Consider the following 25308-nt stretch of genomic DNA (forward strand, 5'->3'; position numbering starts at 1 on the left):
CAATGGACCTTTGACCTTAAGGAGAAGAGCCAGTTGCTTGGACCATCCTAGAAAGGACCCTTCGAGGAGGCTGTGGAGAGATGAGAATGTGGCGAGGGGGAAGGAGGTGGAAAGCACTTCAGTGCTCTCAAACCCTGCATGGGTCCCTGAAGGATGAGGACTTTGGAGAAATCATCCGTGTCCTTTGAAGGTGAATCTTTGGGAGAATTTCTCTGAGGCACGATTCAGAAGATGAAAAAAGGCCTCCATGGAGAGTTCCTTCCTTCCTTCCTTCTTTGATTCGCTAATTACTATTTATTGACAGCCCCCTACCTACCTGAACCCATTCCTGGTGCTCTGGATTCTGCATTGTATGAGATACACAGTGCTGTGGTCTTCTTGGACCTCTCTTTCTGAAGAGAGAAGACAGTTGATAAGTCGAGAAGAAGATAAACACATACTTTCTGCTTAGCAGTGCTGTAGAGAAAATAAACAGTGCAGTGCGTCGGTGGTTTTCTGAAGGGTGTAGATGGTCTTCTTTAGATGGCGTGGGCAGGGGAGGACTTCTGAGGAGAAGGTGTGGGCGGACTTGAATGACAGGAAAGGAGAGCCAGCCATTTGAAGGCAACTTTTGGTCGGAGGGAATAGCAGCTCCGAAACACAAACAGGCGTTGTGGCTGGACGTCTGCGATGAAGGCGGTAGAGAGCAGGGGCCAGGTCACCTGGAGGCTTGCGGTCGGTGGCCAGAAGTGACTGGTGGGGACGCAGGATGGTCAGACCCAGGGAAGGGTGTAGCCCTGTCTTACCCGAGGAGACGTCTGGCTTGCCCGCCCTCCCGGGTTCATGCAGGTGCTCCTTTTTCCCCGCTGCCGACTGCCTTGCTCTCCTGAAAGTCCCACTGTGAATTTTTATCCCAGTCCAAGCTTTATGCCCGGCTCCTTGGGGACCTCTGTGGTAGCAGGTCGTCACTGGTGACAAGGAGAAAAAGAAGGAAAACGCTCCTTTCGGTTTTGATGGTTTGCCACCCCAATTTTCCTCTTTGGTAGTAGACTTTCTCTTAGATATAAACCCTTGAAATAAGGTTGCTGTTTTAACCGCTTTTAAAAAATCATTAAAAGTAAGTTGTTTTCTCTGAGAAGCAAGTTTTTTATTTCAAAAAAGTTTTTCTTTGTACTTGTACCTCATAAAAAGTCTTGAATTAGAGACAGTTACAATTTTTAGCAGTTTAGAAGGTAAATTAATGATATTTTGAAAAGAATCTTGGGAGGTATATGCTTCATTTCCCTGTACCCAGGTCTAAGATAGGAAATCTCTAATGTTCCTTATTTCCATACGATACTGATAATTGTGTACCTTTGGAGACAAAGGGATTAACTGTAATATAGGTATACAGTTTAGTCTTTAAATTTTTTTAGTAATTATGGTATATTCTAGGAATGACTTCGATTGAACTTGGTTAGCTTTAACTTGTAAATCTGTAATGACTTTTGGAAATTTGATGAAACTTGATCAAAATTTGATGCATATAAATGGGGAAGGAGATAATATCTGGGGCAGAGATGGACATGATGTTTTCTATCTTTGCTCCAGAGATTTCTAATTTGATTTTTTTCCTAGTTTTGATTATCATGTCATATTTGAAATGAGACTTTATAGCTCTGTACTTTGTTGGGGTTTGGGGCGAGAGTTTATAACAGACCTCAGTGACCACTTTAGCCGTCTGGATGCATGCTGTGCACATTTAACATATTTTTTATACTGTTAGTCGAAACAGCTTATTTATGTGCCTCTGTGGAAAGTGTGGCCACAGTGGAAAGTGTCTCGTTTCTTTTGCTCTGCAGCATTCCATTCAGAGCTCTCAGGTTCGTTTAGTCCGTCACCTGGTCTTTAAGTGATTCTAATAATTCTGCTTCAAACACTACTTCATCATAATGTGGTTTCTGTTAGCTAGTTTTCTCTTTGGAGTAGTAGCAACATCCTTGTAAAGTACAAGGTTAAGGATTAAGGTGTCATACCTCTTTAAGAATCTTTCTAAATCTTGGCTTTGCTTTAGCTTCTCAAGCATCAAAATAGACTTAGTAGTAGTAATTACCATTATTTTTAATACTAATCACTTAATCCTTACGACACATCTATCCTCCCCATTTTATACGTAAGGAAACTGAGGCATTGACAATAATAAATCACCAGAAGTTACACATTTATTAAAATGCAGAGTTGGGACAGTTAACAAAAACACTGTAAGAATGATTGATTATATTGCTTGAAGACTAGTACTTATAAGTGACAGATTTGGAGAATAGAACTTACATTGTCTGGAAATCCTGTTTCCCTCTCTCATTCTGAAATGAGTAATATTCTTCACCAGTGATTGGGATGTGTGATTAAGTCACAGTCGTGAAGAGCAAGGTAAGGTAGGGCCAGGAGCACTTTTTAAGCTCTCTTAGAATTCATGGCAAATGGTTAACTCTGAGGTTGTATCACTGACTCTTGCTATCCTTGGTATCAATCATCTCTCCCACAAATCAGAAACCATATTTCACTCCTACTGGAGTTTGGTTTAAGGCAGCCTCTTCACTTTCCTTCCAGGTACTGCACTTGAAGGTAGGTTGGGGTTTCAGGGGATGGGTGGGGTTCCTTTTATGGCTTTGACTCCAGCTCTGCGGCCTAATGACAAGTCTTTACTGTCTAGACCTTGGCTTCCTCATCTGTAAAGTTTAGAGGCTGGACTAGATGATTTTTATCACTCTTTTCATTCTTAATTTTATCTATTTCTTTGGTTTGATCATTTAAAATAACTAAGTCTCATGCTTTTCTTGAGTTTGGAACCTCATAAAATGCTGGTTATGGAGGAAGTCAGCTGCCTCCCTGTGTCTTGGTAAAGGTATTTGAGAGAGTGGTTCCCCATTATGTTTTCTTCCAGAGGGCTGGGGGTTGAGGGACGGGCGGGGGGAAAGTGGTGGATAAGGAGAGAAACATTGCAGAAATGACAGTGCCTTTAGAAGCATGTTAAGTGTTTTATGGTGGTATCAATAATCACAAATACAAGTCCAGTCATTTTCAGATTTCATGTATTTCAGATTTTATGTATTCTCTTCTTTGAATTTTTGAATTAGTTAATTTTCCCTATTAGAAAACATCAGTTCTGCTAAAGGTATCTCAGTCTTTTCCTCTTATTACTTCTGACCCCTTGCAAATTTCTTTTGAACAAATTAGGTTAGTCTGTTGGGTTAAATTTCTCTTTTAAAGACAATAATTAAAGCCATGGCTGTGCCAGCATTATTTCAAAATATGCTAGTAAAGTGAACATCTTTAAAATTCGTTCAGTATTTGGTTAAATTGAGACTAAATTTACAAACATAATTGTTTTGTTTTCCTGATTTGGTACTGAGATCATTTGGGAAATATGTATGTATTATTTCCATTATTGGGTAGATTTAGCAGTAAATGGATTAGCTTACTGGATCTGTAAGTTACGGTTGAGAAGTTACCAGATTATAAAGTGATCATTTAGATGACTTTTTTTCAGATTTTAACAAATAGCCTGTTACAGCAAACCAACCAAAAAGTAAAATAACTAGAAAAAATGTGATTGCTTCACCACCTTTTTCATAAATGGTTGGATGAAGAGGCAGATCTATCCAGGAGTTTAGGATTGAATCGTTTCTTAAAAATCATTTTTAAAATGACAGTAAGAGTTGATAAGAGAACATCTGGCCTCTTTCCTTTGACCTTATCTGTCTAATAGCCTGTCATGAGCTAGAAATATTTGAGCTTCTTTAGAAATGCCAGTAATGTTTAAGTCTCACGCTTTTTGTTTTTCTTTGTATTTTAAGTTTGTATTTAGCTTTATGAAAAAAAAGTATTTTGGAAAGTACAGATAATTTCCAAAACGAAATGTGAAGTACTTCCTTTTTATTAAATTGCCATTTACTTAACTATCAAGGAAGATACATTTTTAGTGTTTTGTAGTTTTGGTCAGTTACACCTTTAATTAAGAAGGTTTTGTTTTTATTTATTTATATTTTTATATAATCTCTGAGACATTTCAGTAACTGTTTTACTAGTTAATTACAACTGGTATGCTGTAATTAACTGTTATGCACTTTTGAATATATTTCTTCTAATGATTAATTTTGATTATATACACTTTTCTAATATCTGTGGCTTCATGATGTCCCTGTATTTATTTTCATAGTCTGTGTCTTCTGTTATCACTTCATCTTATTAATGGTTAGGAGAATTAGAGAAGAAAATATTTCACTTTTTAATGAAGTGTTTATTACTTTTTTAAAGAACAACTTTGACGTCAGAGGGAATTAAGAATAAGGATAATATAAGAACTACTGTGGTTATTTATTCTGTACAGTTAATTTTTCTCAAATTTAGTTCTCTGCTTTAGTTTTTTAAATGCAGACACATGACAGCTATCTGAGACCCACCAATCTACTCTTATATAGCCTCTTATTGTCTCAAGTAAGAATTATGTCTCCACCATCTCGAAGATGATGAATTAACGTTCACTCGGTGTTTCGGAGTGCTTCAGGCAGTTTGCTTCCTGTTTGCTTAGCGTATGGCAGGTTATATGATTCCTCTGTGGCTCACAGTTCCCACTGAGAGGTCTTGGTCACAGTTGTTCCCTTTGTGAGTGTGTGCTGCATGTTCTAGATTTGTTGAGTCTTGGTTGTCTCCCTCCAGTTTTAGAAACCACTGGTAAAGACAGGTGTGCCCTGTCTTTGTGATTTTAAAAAATATATCAAATTAGGAATCTTCTGGTATATTCAAGTCTGTCCCTCATACCTTTCGTCATTAAAAAAAAATCTGAATTTAGAAAACAGGTGAAGCTAGGGGATTATATGTATTTACAAGTTGATGTTTTGTCCTAACAAAGATTTTAGTAAGGCTTAATTAAGTCTTGCAATGCATTTAGATCTCTATTTATAGGTGTTTGATTTAATTTGAAGTATTTGTTAGCATAAAACCTGGTTTACCCAAAGTTTATCCTAAGTTATCAGTGTCGGTGAGTCAGGTCATAACTAGGTTAGCTTCACCTGAGTTACTGAGTTTTTTTAGTGACTGGGCTTTGGCAGCAAATTCGATATTAAAAGTAGCTGAATATTGCCTCTAAATTATACCAACTTGTAAACTAATATGAATTTTTTTAAGTTAAGAACTGCTTTATGGTTAAAATAGAATTTAATAGAGAAACAGGTTTGCTTCATTCATTTGATCAAAAGTAAAGAAAAATGCTGCTTGGGAGTAGATAGGAAAGGGGGGAATTTATACAGGAATTTTTATTTGCTTCAACTGGTGTTCAGTTCATGTAAAACAAACCTTCCTTCTGCATAGCTGAATTGCATGTGGGCCTTAGGTTTTAAGAAAAATAAATAGTTGCACTTTTCTATGTTTAGAATCTGTTTTGCAGAAGCTTGAACAGACCTTAGAAAAAGGAAAACTTGCTCTTTTCCCAGCCTGGTGCCTTCTAGGACTCTGGAGACAACTGTCTCTTTCGGAAAGAGCTGTGTTTATACAGTGACCAGTGTAATACTTGACTGTAGCAGAGGAATCTCATTCCATTCCTTCTTTAGCAAGGGAGTGCGTTAAGGGGTTTGGCATGAGGTGTAGTTGTGTCAACTGACATTTGAATCATTGAATAGTGCCTTGTCTTCTCTGTGCTGGAGCACACTTTGCAATACAAGAGTTTCAGGCAGTTGTTACTCGGCTTATGGAAACCTAGAAGTCACTTTTAACTTTTAAAGGTTGTTTTTACATTTCTGAAATTTCTCAAGTTCTGTTGATATACTTTGGATTAATCCTTTATACATGTGGGTTTAAAGAAATATTTTTATGCAACACATAGGTACTTCTTGTAGAAAAATTAGAAAATGTGAACACAAAGAAGAAAAATTTCACTTATCCCTATAATCCACCATTTTTAGTGTATATACACATCTTCCCTCTATCTTTTCTCACAAAATGGAATTAATGTTATAATATTTTTTAAAATCCCATAATTACGTGTTGCATCCTAAAATTCAGTCAGGGACTCATAACCTATAAAAGGATTTCTTTGACTTTTGTGCAAGAGGTAAAATAATGGAAAATAAGTATTCAAGTAACTAGTCGTTAAAATACTATGTTGCCCTTCTCAAAAAGCAGTTGGAGGGAATAAATTACTATTTTATTTAACTGTCTTTCCTGTAATATGTTGTTTTACTTTTCTTGGTTTCTTTAGCACTTCATACCAGGCCTGGCAAATAGTGGGAACCATGTGTTTGTTGAGTGAATGAAAGAAAGTATAAATCAATAATACCAGGTTCCAGATTAATTTCTAGTAAGATCCAGGCCACTATAAACAACAGTAAATCCTTTTTGATGAAGCAGATACTGTAGGGTACAGTTTTTTTAAATCTGTATTTATTATCTTTATTTAAGAATTGGAGACTAGATTAAAGTTACCAAGATTTCTTTTCCAAAGGGGGGTTTTCCTTTAAACATCAGTTTTTATCTGACACAAAACTTTTACAACTGATTTTTAAGACTTAGAACTCTGGATCTGCCACTCAGTATTTTAAAGTTAGTAATGGGAAGCACATTCACAACTCGGTTATGATATTCTCACAGTGATATTCAGTATTCTGTAATGCCTTATAACTGTTAGGCTTCATTTAGTATAAACTTAGTCTGCATTTTTACGTAACAAGATGATAGGATAAATATACTAGCTTCCTGAGTATAGAACAGTGTGGCTTCTTTTTTATATCCTTTTTTCCTTCTTTTTATCCTAAACTTAGTCACATGGGATTCTTGAACTTTATATAGAGATCTGTTTGGCCCACATTTAGTTGGGTTTATACTCGAATTTATGTCATTCCTCCCACCATGGGCAAGTGCTGGTAAACTTTTGTTGATGTGCTGATTTTTTTTTTCCCCCCATCAGTAGTGATTTATGAAGATCGCCTACCCAGGCTTATAAGGAAAGAGCCAGGGCTTGAGTTAGATGTGTCTGTTGAATCACAGCTCTGCCACTCCATACGAACAGGAAAAGCAGAAGAGAACACCCTGGTGGTTATGAGTTTTGCCTGTGGACTGGTCAGCCAGGTTTTGGATTCTTGCTTCTCTGCAGCTAGTTGTGTAACTTAAGGCAACTTACTTAACTTTGGAAGCTTACACAAGTTAGTAAATGTAAGTGCTTAGATGGCTAAGTGGTAAGGGAATTCATTAATTAATTTGTTGATTAATCTGTTCCTATGATGATGATGAATAAATGACCTTAGACCAGTGACTTTTCAACTCTAAACCTCTACATCCGCATATGGAAATTGAGGCGAGACCATCAAGCTTACAAAATAACTGTGAGGAGTCAAAAAAATGGCATATATAAAGCATATGCTGAGTTTGCATCCAGTAAATATAAGGTGAGAAAAGTAATCTACGTTGAATTTGAATAACTTTTAAAATATGAAACAAACTGCTAGAAGCATTGCCAGTGGTATGTGAAATGTATCCTTTGGATTTTAATGCTTCCACAGGCTGTCTGGTGTACATAGTTTTATCCAATTAATATGTGTTCAGGTGATACTTTTGATACCCAAGGATGATCCTTTTTAAGAGAGCTTATCCATGAAAGCCCTCATTAACAGTATTAATGATTCTGACTTGGAAATCTGAACTTGGAATCGTTCTCCACAAAGCGTAAAAACATGGTTTAGCAGAGCTTGACATGGGAATGACTCTTTGCAAAGCTAAAGAAATCCCTGGACTTGAAACATGATGCTTAAAATCTGATTATGAACTTAATTAACATGTTTTAGTAAGTTTGCAAGTCAAAAAGCTTCCTCAGCTGATTTTAAAGTCATTGCAAAAATTTTAATTGAAAGAGATAGATATACATTTTAATTAAAGTGATTTAAATAGACAATCTAAATAATGAAAAAACAGATTGACAGTTACTACATAAGAAGCTTTCCCTTTAATTATTAACTTATGACCTTTATTAACTTATGACCTAACTCTATACAATGTAATTATAGAATTTCCTAGACCTAAAACTTTGTAGGTAGTTTCTTTATTCTTTTTTTTAAGCTCTCATTGTAATTTATTTCATAAAGGTGTACTTTGGTCTGGCACTATAAGTAGTTTCATATATAAATAATTTTGAATATTAAATTGTTGAAGCTGTCAGACTATCCAATGTTATCCATTGACTCAGATTAAATAAAACAGATGAAAGTGTAGCTAAGATATAAAGGGAAAATGAGGCAAGAAGGTTATACTAGCAAAACGAAAGACTATTGGTACTTAAATTTCACTTGGCTTTTTACTGTATGCATTTTAAATATGACTTAAAATTCATGGTTATAGAAATTTACAGTTAGAAAATATTTTAGTTCACTAGGTTGGTTGATTTTCTTTATTGTCCCTCCATCACTTTGTTTATTCTAGACCTTTCTCCCCCCCTTCCCGGGAATGTAATTGTGTGTTTGTGTGGTTTTTAATTTTGAAACAGAACTAAACAAAACCAAGGCTGTACTCTGTACAGTTTTATAAAGATTTATATTTTTGCTCAATTTGTATATTGTTGACATTGTTCCTTGTAATTAATAAGCACATCATTTTTTAAAGCTCTATCATATGTACTGTTATAAATTAACCAAGTCCCCCTTTTATCCTGATGCTGTGGAATGTGCTTAATGTTTTAATGGCACAGAACAGCAAGGTTTTTGCATCATCAGATCCTTTACCCAGATCCCCAAATGTTGGGAAAACAACAAAACCAATTTTTCCCATCTGGTCACTCCATTTTTACATTCTTTTGAAGCCAGGACTTTCTCTGGAAACTGCAGGCTCTGTTCAGTTGCTCTCATGCTTCTCTGCAATCGGAGGACACAGCCAGAGACTCAGAAGTGTTACAGCATGGCTGTCTGGAGCCAGTCTCTGGGATTGAACCCCAGTTCCACCGGTAATGACCTAACTGTGTGACTTTGGGCAGGTTGTTGCCATTGTTTCCTCATCTGAAACAGGGATGATCATATTACCCATTTCTTAGGATTTCTGTAAAGATTAAAAGATTTGAGACATATTTAAAATAGTAGCTGGTGTATCATGAGCTCTATATAATATATGTATCTGTTGTTTTTATAATATCATCACCATCATCGTTACCATTTCACTTGAGTTTGCTGTGTTTCCAATCACAAATGGCTTCTCACAAAATAACACTCATGGCAAGTTATTGCTTTTGAAAGAGTGGATGATGGTAACATCAGTACCATGTCTTTAACCTGGAGGGATAGTTTTACAACATAACTTACTCTGTGTTTAGCTGTGAGAGGGCAGAGGGGTACGTGTTGAACTGTGCGGTATGCTAGTGTGCCGCCTGGTGGTTTGCTTGGCCCATGGGGAATGTTTCTTAGTTGACTTATTTTATGTATTTATTTATTTGTTTGTTTTTTTGCGGTACATGGGCCTCTCACTATTGTGGCCTCTCCCGTAGCAGAGCGCAGGCTCAGCGGCCTTGGCTCACGGGCCCAGCCGCTCTGCGGCACGTGGGATCTTCCCGGACCGGGGCACGAACCCGTGTCCCCTGCATCGGCAGGTGGACTCTCAACCACTGCGCCACCAGGGAAGCCCGACTTATTTTATTTTGACCTTTTTAAAAATCATCAAAAGCATGGGATTTTTACCTTGTGTGGTCTCAAGCATGTAAAAATTTAATTATGTATGTATCATTCTCTTTTTAAAAGTATTAGAATATTCTTTTTGCAGAGAATATTTCTCTGCAAAATAAACCATTAAACATGACTCTGTATATTTTCCTTATGTTTTATGATTACCAACACCAGTAAAATAAATGATAATATCTTGTATACTTGAAGTGAAAGGAAGTGTAAAATTTTTGACTACTGAAAGCATTTTTTGTGTCATTCCCTAAGTGAACTGTATAGCCATTTTAGTATCTTAAGTGCCTTCAGTTTAACAGACTCTTATCGCATTTGTTCCTATGTTTTAGTCAGCCGTAACTATACAGCTTTGCCAACTAATGCAGAAGCAGGCAGGAACATTAAATATATGTATTATATATTTACATTATGATCCACTGTACTTACGTTTCTAAAAGAACTCAAGGGTTTTGATTTATTAGATACTATTGATTGCATGTCAAATTGGTGCAGTCATTTTAAAGAGTGTTTAAATTTCAGAAATCTAACTTTTTATATCAAGAAACTCATTTTATCACTTTGTACATTAATGTTATCAAGGCAAAACAAAGTAATAAAAAAATCTTTCTTACATTTATATATATATTTGTATCTGTAAACAGATATATAGTTGGATTGCTGTTTAAATCTTTAGCCCAACATACAAGTTTTTTTTATGGGCACGCTAGGATCTCTCAAGGTATTATATTAACAGCATTATCAGTCTAAATCTTATATTTAATGAAAATGAGATAAAAAGAAATACAGAAAGTTTTATCACTTAAAGAAGGAAACAAATTATATATTATGAACTCTGATGGTCATCCTTTGAAAACAATTAGGTAGATTTACAGAAAAACTGAGCACATACTATAGAGTTCCTATATAGTCCTCTGCCCCACACAGTTTCCCCTCTTATTGTCTATAATTAATGAACCAATATTGATATGTTCTTGTTAACTAAAGCCCATAGTTTACTCAGTTTCTTTAGTTTTTACCTAATGTGCTTTTTCTGGTCCAGGATCCCACCCAGGATCCCACATGACCTTTAGTTTTCATGTTTCCTTAGGCTCCTCTTGGCTGGGACTGTTTCTCATACTTTGTTTTTTGATGAACATCTGTTTTTTAACACATGCTTAAGAATGTACAGAAGAAATCCATCTATACATGCTAGTTGTGGCTATACATGCTAGTTGTGGCTATACATGCTATACATGCTAGTTGTGGCTATACATGCTATACATGCTAGTTGTGGCTATACATGCTAGTTGTGGCTCTAGGAAGGACTGGGAAAAGAAGAGTGACAAGTGTAGGAATAAGGACTGAAAGAATAGACACTGCTCTGGCCAGACTTCTAGGTAGTTGGTATGTTGGCCATCTCAGAAACCGGGACCCGCCCCCCTCCATAAGGAATGATTGGGATTCTGATGAGCCCTTGGTTAAGGAGGTGCCTTACTCTGGATTCTCAACGTTCTGCCTGTTTAGCTTCCTAAAGTTGAGCAAATCATTTCAGCTTTTCTTAAAAACAAGTGAGTTGTACTTGAGGATTTCTAAAGGGTTGTCAGTCTCCAATTCTTGGTTTTGAAATGGCTAAGGCTTAGATCTACTACTAGTCTGTCTTCCCAGATTATCTAGACTGTTTCTAGCTGTTCCTGGACCTGTGTTCAGTCCTTCCTAGATTCAGAATGGGAGCTCATTTCTGCCTGTTGCAAAAGTTTCTGCCTGGGGGTCTCGCAGGGATGTATCTTGTGACTGAGCAGACAGATTAAAAAGCAGAACACAAAATCCCTTTGCATAAGTATGGTCTTTTCCCACCTACTTTATGCTTTTAGAATAGTGCTTAGAATTAGAATCTGCAATTAAAATAGTGCTTAGGCACTAGCCTCTGAACCACTGTGAAGCAGAGCCCTGGAATCTTCTCTTCTTTATTGTCCTTTAAGTGTGGAGGAGACCCTTATCTCAGTAGTGGAAAACTGCTTGTAGCCTCTCATCATGGCAGCCTCCCACCCCGCTCCTTGGTCTCCAGCATCCTTGCTGCTGTGGAGTGTGTGACGATGATTCTGTGGCTAATGATGACAGCGTAGCCTGATGGTGAAGAGCCTGAGTTCTGGAGTCGGACTGTCTGATTCAGATCTCGATTCCACCACTTAATTGTTGACTGACCACGGCTCTGCTTCTTCATCACTGTAAGGCTTGGGCCGTTTGCTTACTTTATCTAAGCTTCGTCTCCTCATTTGTGAAGCCACGATGAAAATCATGTGATTCCTCTGTTCTTTAAATGATTTAATGCATGTAAAGCACCTAGTGAAGTCCTTGACATACAGTAAGTCCTTGTATTATTAAATTATTATATATAAATACAGTAAATTTACTTGTATTATTATTTGAGCATTTTGGTTAGAAGAAGTTATTCAGTATGTCCTCTTTTCCCTTTGGCAGTTAAAAATTCTCTTTCTTAGTTATCTATAAGCTGTAGTAATTTTGTTCTTTCTTTTTATAAGAATGTAATAATTAAAGTACATCAAAACATGAACATCTTAGCAATCACTATATGAAATATATATAAAAATACACAGTTTAAGAATTCATGAAATATGAACATCACTTATGCATATTTAATTACTAATTAATACAATTCTAGTTTCTTCCATATTTGAGTAGAGCTACTTTGGAGTCTCACTTTGAACTGTCAGTAATATCTGGAGATTACCTGGGACTTGGAAACTTTCCCTGCTGACTGTGGCTCAGAGGTCATGCACAGAAGGGTGTGGCTGCCCCCTCAGTTGCTAGGTTGATTGGGGGAGAAGGGCTCTTCCCAGCAGAAGCATCCATCCCATAATTGTACACTACAGTCAGGACACAGACCAGAGTCCAAGTGGAACTTGATGGAAAGTAAATAACTGTTTTTGTCTGTGATTTAATTCTTATTGTGTATTTGCACTTTCTACCTCTTTCTTTCCTTCCATCCTGACACTAAAAGAAGCTGTTGTATGTGAATGTTCACTTAATAAACTCCTTCTGAATACTGACATGCAAAAAAATGGACAAAGTATGTGGTTTGACTTGTCTTTTCAGAGTTTTCATGTTAAATTTTGTTGACTGAACTTTTGTCATACTAACAGTAAGACAGATGGAATTTTGGTGGCACTGAAGTCAGAGATTCCTAGTGTTTGAGCTCCAGCTCTGCCATTTACTATGACCTTGGGAAAGTTCCTCATCATTCTTAATCTGAGTTTTTCATTCATGAAATGGGGATAATAACACCACATATATGGGCAGGTTGGATATAAGGAGTGAATAAAATAATGTGTGTAAGACAGTTATAGTGCCTGACGTATCATAAAGACTGACAAAATTTTTCCTAATTAGTGTTATTAAATGCCTACAAATGACATTGAGAGGGACACAGTTTTTAAAAGTGGATAGCAGCATGAACTGTTGGAGGATTAGAACTCAAAAGAGGTGAATACAAGTACCATGTACCTGTCTTTAAATTTTCTTGTAATACTTCACCTGCCAAATGAATTATGTTACATTTTAATGACATGGCAGAAACAAGAGAAGCATATGTACATTCATTTATTAATATGTAATCCTCTTAGAGAGAACTATTCCCTGGCATCCTTTGTATCGGTTGATGGGAGTGAGACAAAGGAAAACTGGAAAAGATTATTTTCACTTGGTTACCAAGGGCACTCTTCTTTCAGACTAAAAACAAATACAATTTTACTAATTTGGTGAACAGATTGAGTATGCATAGACTTATGTTCGGACCAGAGAAAAAGGAAAACGTGTTTGAGTTGTCTGCTGCATAGAGAGACCAGCTAGCTCCTTTTTTATTTAAGAGTTCCGAGGCTTTGTTCCATATTTCTAGGAGGAGATCCATTTTGAGGGTTTGCTAAGAAATAGTGAAGCAGTAGTTATAATGCTTCTGAATAGCAACACACATTCATTTTATGATCATCTATTTCACATTTTAATATTTAGGTTTGCTGTTTGTAAGTTGTAAACCTTTTGGGGAGTGTTAGATATAATTATCTAACATTTAAAATAAATGAGGGTTTTTTTGATATTAACCTCAAATAAGCAAATATTTAAATTTACATAATGATCAAGAAATACAGATGTATATATTTAGTTGAGATAAATACTGTTTCATTTTTGAGCACAGATTAAATTGATACTTGTTATTTTTCCCATAGTATTTTGTGTTAAATGGGAAACTTCAGTGATTCTAAAGTTGTAGGATTTCCAGAGTTCAACCTGGATCATGTTGAACCCTAAAAATAACGTTAATTCAGAATGATTATTGTACAAGAAAAAAATCCAGTGATGTATTTTGGGAAAGCCAAAGGACATGTTTACACCATTGAATAATAAGGTGGGATTTGCCCAAGAGAAATGGATATTTCCACTGTTAATCATCCTGAGAATAGGTTAATCTTGAGATTAAGTAAGACTTTGCATGGTTTCAGTGGCTGGGCCAAAACGTTACAGACATTCTAACTTTCTTTGTAATTTTATAATTCCATCTCTTACTAGTTGACTTAATGAGAAATGTGTCCTAGTTTGAATCCCATTTGAGGACGTTTCTGTATCAACTCCAGTTAATATATCCATTCATTTTTGTTCATTCATTTAATAAATAATTATTGGGCTTTGGGTAATGTGCTGGGTAAACTGGCATTTAGAAGGATGTGGTCTCTGCTCCTGTGGAGCTTATAATGTGGTAGGAGAATTTATATTTTTAGCATCCTGGTTGTCTTGCCATTTGCTTAAGGTGATTAAAAGAAACTGATGGAGTTCAGGACACAGGAGACCATATTTGCCCATTCATTTCTTTGGGTTATTTTGAGACTTAAATAAGATAATAGTTGTAAAGTGCCCCACATAGTGCCTGGCACCTAATACTAATAATGACAAATACTTTTATAACCAATATTACGTGCCAAGTGCTATATTCTAATCATTATATGTGTTAGTTCATTTCATCAACCTAGGAACACACTACTCTTATTACTCCATTTTATAGGAAAGGAAACCGAGGCACAGAGAGGTTAGACAATTTCCTTAAGATTGCACCGCTGTAAGCGACACAGAAGCCTTCCGTAAGACTTAAGGCATAAGAGTTGTCATTTAGGCTGATGCTTTCTCAGAGTGACAGTTGGCGGTGATGGTTGACAGGCCACTTCATGCTTCTCTTCTTCCTCCTCTAGGTGTTATAGAGACTTCAGGTCGACTGGACCGCGAGTCCACCTCCCATTACTGGCTAACAGTCTACGCATCTGATCAGGGCGTCGTGCCCCTTTCCTCCTTTGTAGAGGTCTATATAGAGGTGGAGGATGTGAATGACAACGCACCGCAGACTTCAGAGCCTGTTTATTATCCGGAAATAATGGAAAACTCTCCCAAGGATGTGTCTGTGGTCCAGATTGAGGCATTTGATCCAGATTCTAGCTCTGATGACAAGCTGACGTACAAAATTACAAGCGGAAATCCACAAGGATTTTTTTCAATAAATCCTAAGACAGGTATGTGTTAATATTATTATGTATGAAATAGTCATGCTTATATGCTCTTGATATGGGGAAATTTAAGAATTAAATTTCTTAATTTGCCACTTTTATTTAGTTTTTGATAAATCGTTTCCCTTTTGAGTTACTCAAGACAAACCTTTATTCCCTCATGAAAATTTTATCCCCAATTTTTTTTTCCTTTGAATTTGCTTTTATAAAACTATTTTGCTCATTAGTAGAGTTTCACTTGCAGGTTAAAAAGCAAATATTGTAGTTTCATTAATAGTTCCTAAATTAGTGATACATTTTAAACTTATCCGCAAATTCTACTGCTGCTAAATTTTCCAAACTCTACCTTTTATGAAAAATATCAAGAGCTTATTTCACAATTCACAGTAGTTTTTTTTTTTTTTTTTTTTTTAATGTTGTTTTGGAATTTTTCCATAGAGCAGTGCTATGTCTCTTTAGGCAGTAGAGGATCAGGATTAAGCAATTTTCAGATTGGGAGCAGTTACTTTCTTGAACTCATACCTCAAGTTTTCCTTCTAACTGTTTTCTCCTCTGAATGTCTGACACCCTTTTTCTAAGCAGGTAACTCCTTGACTCCAAAATCCTCCTCCAAAATCCTTATAAACTTCAAATATTTATTCTTTTACATTTGATAATGCATCACCTTTTTTCTGAAGTCTTGTTTCTCTTTTTTACTATTTCTCAGACACACACACACACACACACACACACGAAGGTTCAACATAGCTATCATTTGTGTAGTGAAAAGTTAGCTATCATTTATACATGAAAACTTTACAAGTGGAGGGTTGCACTCTGATTTCTTGATCAGAGTTAAAACAAGAACCACCACATGACACTGAGAGGACAATTTATTTGTAGGAACATAAAACTTCTCATGAGGTAGATCACTGGCCTTTGAACCCAGATTTTTTGGTGATTCAGTACTTTTTCGTAGGATCTAGTTATGGATTCTAAAGTGATAGATTTATAATTTACATGCCTCTATCATGTCTTTGCTCATTATGTCTTATTCTGAGGGAGCTGGCCTGTTACTGGGTTGTCTTTTTGATATGTCAAAGAAATAATATACAAAAACCAAAATTAATGAGGCATTCTCAGCTTCCTTGCCAGTTTTTTTTTTTTTGGGGTGCAATTCTTATTTTATAATTTCCTTTGTTGAATTTAAAAGGAAGCAGTTCTTGAGGTGGAATGAAGCTTGAGTTCAATATCTGTGTACCAAAATGCCTGTAGAAAGATAACCTGATAAGGGAACATGTGTGTATGTAATAGTTTGTGTCTTAAAAAGTACATTAAAATGTTAGTTTTGAAACCTCTTGTCACCATATTCCAAACTATCATATAGACTGTCTTTCTTGATTGCTACAAGTCAACAAGATTTATTTTGACTGTATTAGGATTTACTTTTGCCTTGAGATAATTATGCCTTTATAATTATGTAAGTTAGAGCTACTGTGGGGAGCCTTGAAACTGTGGTCATCTCAGGCCTCTGAAATGATGATGACACTGCTGTTGTGTTATATCTTGTAGAAATGGGATTGATGTGGCATTGCTACTCCCTTTACATCTCTCTATTCTGACAACTCTTTTTTTTGTTTGTTTGTTTTTTTTGTTTTTTTTGTTTTTTTGTGGTATGCGGGCCTCCCTCTGCTGCGGCCTCTCCCGTTGCGGAGCACAGGCTCCGGACGCGCAGGCTCAGCGGCCATGGCTCACGGGCCCAGCCGCTCCGCGGCATGTGGGATCCTCCCAGACCGGGGCGCGAACCCGGTTCCCCTGCATCGGCAGGCGGACGCGCAACCACTGCGCCACCAGGGAAGCCCTCTGACAACTCTTAAAAAGAGATGTCTGCCGAGACTTCTAAGCTCTTCCTTATCTTCAGGGAGTAGAAATCCCTTTCAGGAGTCCATAGCTAGCTCCCAGACCCCTGGGTGGGTAGCATATTCATCCTGCTGATAGGATAGCAGGGGAAAAGCCATGAGACAACAGAGAGGTTTTATTTTTCTATGAGTTGAAGGCAGATAGTAGTGGAAAATAACCATAGTTAGCACTCAGGAATATTTGTTGTGAAGTATGTAATAAACTGTGTGTTTAATAGAGAAATTTGATCATTCCACAAGTCACCTAAAGTCTCTAAAGACTGAGAAATAACCATATTTTAGCATGGGCATTATAAAAGAATGTAGTAAATACAGCCTCAGTATTGGGGGCCAGACTATGAAAGCTGGTGAAAGACAGTCTGGTGGAAGAAAGTTCCTGTGCTGTGCTGACCCATCAGACCACCTGCGGACCCTAAATCATGTTACTTGATTATTAATGGCGGAACGAGAAGATCACTGGGCTGGAAATCAAGAGATGTGGACAATAGTGAGGCTTTACCTCTGGGATCTTGGAGAAAACTGGCTTCCAGGTCCTCACATTTTGTGATTAGTGACGAGCATTTCTGCAGGCCTGTTAAGGCGAGTGCGTGCCTGCATGCAGAGTGCTCGGCTTCACTTCCAGGGAAGATGCCGCGGCCTCTTCCGCTTGCAGGTGTTAGTTACCTTCGCTCTGTTAACTCTACATGAGGTAACCAAGGTCTCAGTAGGTTGATAAATCTGTGCCTCTCCTTTGGATAAACAGATTTGACAAGGTGAAATGCATCCGCTTGCTCCTTCGTGGTAAAGAGAAATTTAGGACCCTGGTGATTATCTCAACATCCAGCGGACTGGAGAAAGCCTGAATTCATTGCCATTCAAATTGTTTGTTTACACATCAAGAGTTTATTGAGCTTCTGCTGTGTACGCAGCATGTTAAGAGATGCTCTGAGAGTATGTAGTCTACGTAAGTGAAATAGCAAAGAGAGACAGGTGGGTGTGAGATGTGTGCCCAGGCGCTAGTCAGTGCCTCTGGAGGAAGTGTGGAACTGATGATGACTCAGGTGGTGGTGCAGTTAGGAGGATGAGGCCCCTTGGAAAAGTTAGTGTGCTGATTCTGAAAGTCGTAAAGTGGATGGATGGACAAGAGGGTAGGGGATGTTCTTCAAGTTGGGGCAATTTGAAGGAGTGGTGAGGCCAAGAGATGGAGTTAGATGAGTGTGTGAGAGAATGGCTATGCTTGGTGGAAAAGCATAAATACCAGAAGAAGGGTTAGAGGATAATATTTACGCTATTTTTATAAATAATGACCTATTTTGGAGAGTCTGCATACAATCCCTTGGAATGTTTTGTGTAAACTTAAATCAGATGACCTCACTAAGTCCTTTTGGAGAGGAGGATACATCCCTCCCGACCTTTCTCTCCTTTTGTCATAGGATGATGCTTAATTTAAAAAACAGAACAGAAAACCTTGCTAGGACTGGGTTTGATCATCTGAATGGGGGATTCTCAATGACAAGTTTGGATGAACATTTTTAAATGTATTTTGTGTTCTAGTCAAAGTTTTTGTGCCTGGAACTGCCTTTCTGTCTGCATCTCAGATGATTCCTCCTGTGTTGTTTCTAAGGGGTGGTGGGTGGCAGGGTATTTTCTTTTACAGAAGGTACAAGCAAAAGAGACTTGATTCATTTTCCTTTCCTGACACATACTTTTGTTGACACTAGAAATTCTTGTAACATCTTTTGTTTGATTATGTTCAGTATCAGGGTAAATTTGCTTCTTTTAACAAAAATTGTGCGGTTGCTCGAGGTGGGAGAGAGACAAGAGCCTAGAGTGTTGGGCTGTCTGAGCCCTGACTGCCCAGCTCCTGCAGACACATAGTCGCAGCTTCCTTTGCAGTGTCAAGGACAGAGAAGAAGGAGGGCCCCAAACAACGGGGACCAGTGTGCACTCACAGGCTTCATTCTCCACGAGTAACCTCAGCAAAGTGTCTTTTTAGTCAGTGTTATCCATTTGAACTTTTGAGGCCTGATATGTAACTTAAAACTGGCATATAATTTTCAAGTGTTCGCTTGGGGCTTGTACATGCTTTAGAAAAGACCACAGTTTTATTCCCTTATCTCTCTGTTGGTCTTTTCCAAGTTTTGGACACGAAGCAAGTATTGCTCTTTATTTTAAAAGTTTTATTGAAGTGTAATTGACATATCATAAATTGCACATAGTTAAAGCCTGCAATTTAATGAGTTTTCACATAGCTATCCAACACTGAGACCATCACCACAGTCAAGCAGTGAACCCACCCATTGCTCCCCAAAGTTTCACCATGCTTCTCTGTATCCCCTCCCCGCTACTGCTCTGCTCCCCCCAGACAACCACTTGTCCGCTTGCGGTCACTGTATATTAGTTTGTGCTCCCTACAGTTTTCTGCAATTAGATTCACAGAGTGTATACTATTTTTTTTTTTTTTTTGTAAAGGTTCTTACACTCAGCATATTTACTTTGAGATTCATGCACGAAGTGAGTACCAGAGCCCATTGAAATAATTCATACCAGCCAATTCTAAACCTGCTTGTGCTGTGTCACCTTGTCCTTTCTGTGGAAACCACAGGAAAGGCTCTGGTGCATGCTTTCCCCTTGCTCCTTCCGTCTTCTGACCGACCCCAGTGCAGGCTCGTGTGGCCCTGTGCGGTGTGCGTGGCACGCCCTCTGCTCTCTGGTGTTGTGAATAATAAACTGTCTTTTCAGTGACAGTGGTCTCCTGATCTGGTGGCCTCACCATTCTTGAATAATAATAAAACCTACATTTTAAAACACTTTGAGGAAACTACTATTTGTCATTTCTTTTACTCATATACAAACAAGAATACATTATTTTTTTCTTGTCTTTTTAGATGGGTAGTAGCATACTGTATACAGTGATAAACATCTTGGGTTTTCCCCTTAACAGTATTATTAGTATTAGAGGCTGTGCTTTAGAAAAATTACCACATTATTATAAGAATATAGGTACATATCCATGTACCTTTCACCACCCATTTCATCGATCCACTGATTTTATACTGTCTAGTAAATTTTTTTTTTATCTTCTCATTCATTGAGGTAGGTCTTCCTGTGTGGGAACAAATACACTGAGAAATTCTTATGGATAAAAATAAATTCATCAGAAATGTGTATTAAGTAGAGGCATCCTTTTTGACATATGAGTATGTTTGTGGATGTGATTTCCGTGTCTCTGCGTGAGCATCTTCAAAGGGTTTAGGCTCTTTTGACAACTGTTGAATCTGTTTCCATCTACTTGAAATTTTAAATGGTTTAAAAACTTTATTGAGGCTGTTTCAGCTTACTGTTTTCTTAGCTTTTCCTTTATCAATTCTGTAGAGTTAAAATTTCATATATTTTGGAGGCTGATCTTTCAATCTCTTCTCATTATCGGATCTGGAGCGTGTTGCGCTGTTGGAATCTTGTAAGCCACACTGGTTCTCTCTCTTTGGGCAGATTTCCATGAGGCTGTCTCATGCCTGTCACCTTTGAGAGTTGAGCTTGAAGGAGATAGCCAAAGAGCAACCAGCAAACCTTGGCCTTCCCTCTTTTGCTACTCTTCTGTGCTATTTTCTGGTCTTTCTTTTACCACTCTTCCACTCTTGACCTCAACTTTTAGATCAGGTTGGAATAAAACTTTCTCTCGGATCCAGAAGGGCAGTGACGAGTGTAGCTTATTATGCACATTGCACTTTATGTATTAAAGCAACCTCACATACTTAATCTTTACAAGAAACCCTGTGAGACGAGTAGAGATTACAAATGCCAAGAGTCTGCTGTCTTCCCCATTTTTCAAGTAATTATATGACTTCAGAGAGAGGTGAAGGCCACCCGAGGTCAGAGCCAGCAGGATGGGTTTCATAACTGCTACTTCCGGGTGCAGGATCCCACATTCACTTGATTTGCTTTTGGGTTTGTGATGTAAATGTGGTTTGGGATCCGGTTTTTCTTACCATCTCTGTTTTTTGTGTTAAGGAATTTCTTAATTATACGATGGTTGCTTTTTAGGCTAATCTTATTTCTAGTGATATTTTTCAGACCAAAAAGCACGAAGCTTCTAAATAACACTAAGTGTTTAAACTTAGTCTTATTAACCGTGTACTGCAAGGATCATTAAACGTTTTCTGTGAAGGGCCAGGTACGAAATATTTTAGCCTTTGCAGGCCATACAGCCTCTGTCACAGCCACTCAGCTCTGTCACTGTAGAGCGAAAGCAGCCCTAGACAACATGGAAATGAATGAGTATGGTTTTGTGCCAATAAAACTTTATTTATGGACATTGTAATTTGAATTTCATATACTTGTCATGTGTCACAATATATTCTTTTTTTTTTCTGGTCATTTAAGAATATAAAAGCCGTTCTTAGCTTGTAAGCCATACAAAATCAGGTTGGCAGTAGTTTTCTCACCCCTGATATAGTGATGTATTTACTAGTTGGGCTGGTTGAATTGTTGATTTATTTCTGAGGGAGTAGACTATTTAATATTCCTGAAGTAAAAATTAAATTTATTTCCCATTGCTCTAAGCAGTGAATACTTAAAAAAGATGAGAGCTGTGTTTTGCTTCCCCAGGTTATTAAAATTATTCTTTAAAGAATAGTAGTAGAACATTCGTTACCAAGGTTGAAATATCAGAAAAGATTTAGCAAGTTGATGATAGACTATTATTCAGATCTCTTCCACTTTGAGAAATAACTATTTCTCATTAGAAGATAAAATAGTTCCAAGTTTTGAGATTTTCACACTTCTTTGTGCTGTTATATCCTGTTAAAAATATTTCAGAGCTTGAAATTCCAGCTCTCACAGTTGGTTATATGTATATTTATCAAATCGTTAACCATTTTCTCCATTTTTTTCATCCCTGATTCTGGGTTGAGATGTTCATGCTCAAATTAAGTAAGTTACAGCTTTGTATGCTTTGTAAAGGATAACTTTATACAGTGGTCTGTTTTTCATTCATTTGTTTACATGTAGGATAGAGTAATGTAGGATTATTTTATGTTCAGTATAAGAAATGTTCTTTAATTGCAGATAGAGTGATATATATGTATATATATATATAATATATACATACATACAAACATGTACATATATATGTAGTAATCCCTAAAGCATGGGAAAGTCATAAAATGCTGTGATAGCTAATAGGTATACTGGGTAACCATCCACCTTCTAGTCCACTATCACATTACAACTGCTTTTTTCTCAATCAAAGTAAATGGCATTTTATTGTGGCTGGAACGGAGGCTGAACAAAGTGCAATAGGAAATAGCTATAGCTGCAAACAACTTCCAAGGGTTTCCGGTAACATTTGATAGCTGCACAGGAAGGAAATGAAGGGCCAGTCGCTTTACAATGGCAGGAATTCATTTAAAAAAAAAAAAAGTTTACTCATTTGTAGTCTTTTCCCAAATATATGCAAATATTAAGGAAGACTCTGTAGATCTTTCTACCTGTTCCTCCTGCTTATTTTTTATTTTACCGTGAAGTATGTTATCCTTAGTCTAAAAGAAGTCAAGTTTTATGCACTGCTTTTTCTGCACACATTAACATAGATGATATGCTTTTTCTCCAAAAATCTGTTAACCTTGAATCCTTAGGTTAAATTCTTTCAAGGGGTATTCTGTTTTTTTTTTAATGTTGCTGAATATCATTTGCTAAAATTATTTTAAGTACCAGTATTTTAAGATTTTGCATTTAAGTGCCTAAGTGAGATTAACCTTTTTTGTCAACATGGTGTTAACTTTATAAAATGGGTTGGGTTTCTTCCCCTTCCTATCTGGTAAATTGCATTTGGCTTTTGATCTTATGTTTATCTTATGTTTCAATGCCATCCATTTTCAATGAGAAACAGCTAGTTAAGATAGAATTAAAACCAGAAGAGAAGTCTGAAGATTTCAGGGTGCAGATTCTTACTCAGCCACTGCTTGTGTGACTTTAGACTGGTCATTTGATTCATTCTTTTAGGGTTTTCCATGGGACTCTGAAAGTTTAAACTAAATGAGTTCTGAGCGCCCTTCCAGCCTTGACAGTGTATGAATAGAATTCCATTTTTGGCTCCAAGCCTAATCCTGCCGGCACCAGGACTGCAGTGACGAACAATAGCTGTTCAAATGGCTGCAGCTGCCCAGAGAACTCCAGACAGGCTGTAGTTAAATGCAGTCTTGGAACACCACCTAAATAAAGACAGCGCAGTACTGCAGAGGATCGCTGAGCTCATGGTCTAAAGCTCCAAGGGGATGGCTGTTGAGTGATAACTATAGGAAAAATTGGAAGTTCGCTCTTGGCTTACAAAGGCAATCTGTATTTTTAGATGGGAGCCGGTGGGTAGCAGGGCCCACCTCCCTGCCTGTCTTTCCAGGTCTGCTCTGCCTTTTCACTGCGGCGCTTATCTTGCCTGTTCTGTGGATATTCAGTCCTGGCTCAGGTCCTGGAGGGTCAGGATAGAACCAAGCATGATACGGAGTATGTGATTACTGCTTAATATGTATTCTCCAGTTGACTGATTTTAAAAATTAGCGAAATTCATATGATTTCCGTTTCACCTGTTGGAAGAGGAGTCTTAGAAGTTTGAACAGGAAAACACTGTCCTTGGTCTAGTTTCTGGCCCTCCTCCTCCTGTGGTATCCTCTATCTACCCATTGTCCAGACCTCAGGACTTCAGCTGTGCTCTTTGTAAATTACAGTAAACAGGCTTGTTCTGAGAACATTTTCACTTTATTACAGCTGGTTGGGTACAGATCTGTAGAATAGAATGTCCCATGAAAAAGTATTTGTCATGTGCTACATGGAATTCTACAGTTAATGTCTCCTGCTTTCCTGTCTGTCTTTTGCTTGCTTTAATACTTTATTTTTAAAATCAGAATAATTAACAGGTATTACTAATAATTACTAATATATTGCCTCCTTTATTTTCCATACGTTTGATGAGTCTCTGTGTTCTGTGATAGCTTCACCAACTCAAAGCAGGCTGTATTTCAATAGTGCATCCTGGAAATTAAAAAAAAAATTATTCAGGAGTCTGAAGTTTAAAATACATATCCCCTAAATTTCGAAAACATTTTTAACTTCTGACCTCTTATAGCTTCTATATTTATTTTATATAGTTTATGTTAATTTTTGATAGTAGGCATTTTGCTTTTTTGGGGGTTTTTTGTTTGTTTGTTTGTTTCCAGTATGCAGGCCTCTCACTGTTGCGGCCTCTCCCATTGTGGAGTACAGGCTCTGGACGTGCAGGCTCAGTGGCCATGGCTCACGGGCCCAGCCGCTCCGCGGCAAGTGGGATCTTCCCGGACTGGGGCACGAACCCGTGTCCCCTGCATCAGCAGGTGGACTCTCAACCACTCTGGGGCACGAACCCGTGTCCCCTGCATCAGCAGGTGGACTGTCAACCACTGCGCCACCAGGGAAAGCCCTTTTGGTTGGTTTTTTGTTTTAAGCTTGTATGTAAGAGGAATGAGAGGTCATCATGGCTAAAATAGAAAGGATTGTTTTGGCCAATGTAGGGTGAACACAGGTAAATTATTCTGACTAAAGAGAATATTGAGTAAATTATTTCTTGAAAACTATTTTTAAAATTATTGTTATTGTACCCTGAGGCCCATGTTACTTGTTGAATAAACTCTTAAAAGAACAGAGAGAAATTGTTTAGGTTTGTTCAGAATAGAAGGATCTTTTCTATCTTGGTCATTAGTTGAAACACCTTTCTAATTGTGACTTTGTATTTTATAGGCATTAAACTAGTATTTATACTTATTGTTCATCAGATTACTAAAAAATATTTTTTCTTTCTATTATGGAAGAGGAAAGAGTATGAGAGATAATATATTTAAAAATACAACTGGGGTACAATTTGTGGCATATTTTATGTATGATATAAAAATAAGATTTAGTTCATTTGTGGTTCTCAGCCAGAGATGTTCAAGAGGTCCTCCCAGAGCTGAGACAGCCTGTTTCTCCTTCCTTTTGAGGAAAAGCATATAATTAACTTGGATTATCTGGAGCATTTGGCACTTTCCTACCCCAAATTATCTTTGGGCAGACATTTTTTTAATCCTCTGCCTTTTAATTTGTCTTGTATATAGAATGATACCCTATATAAAGTCATAAGACATTTCAAATGAAGACAGTAATAAAACATAGAAAATAAGATGAGTGGTTATCTTTAGATTATGGAATTATTTGCCATTC

At 37.3% G+C, this 25308-nt stretch overlaps 1 protein-coding gene across 1 annotated transcript in view; it reads left to right on the forward strand.

Moving 5' to 3' along the window:
* FAT1 (FAT atypical cadherin 1) overlaps positions 1–25308 on the forward strand; it is a 120915-nt gene that overhangs the window by 39157 nt on the left and 56450 nt on the right. Inside the window, exon 3 of the mRNA XM_055081086.1 lies at positions 14897–15211. Within this exon, the coding sequence (XP_054937061.1) occupies positions 14897–15211 (315 nt within the window). The remainder of the gene's footprint in view (positions 1–14896; positions 15212–25308) is intronic.

This window comes from Physeter macrocephalus, chromosome 20 (genome assembly GCF_002837175.3).
Source record: "Physeter macrocephalus isolate SW-GA chromosome 20, ASM283717v5, whole genome shotgun sequence".
Classification (NCBI taxonomy): domain Eukaryota; kingdom Metazoa; phylum Chordata; class Mammalia; order Artiodactyla; family Physeteridae; genus Physeter; species Physeter macrocephalus.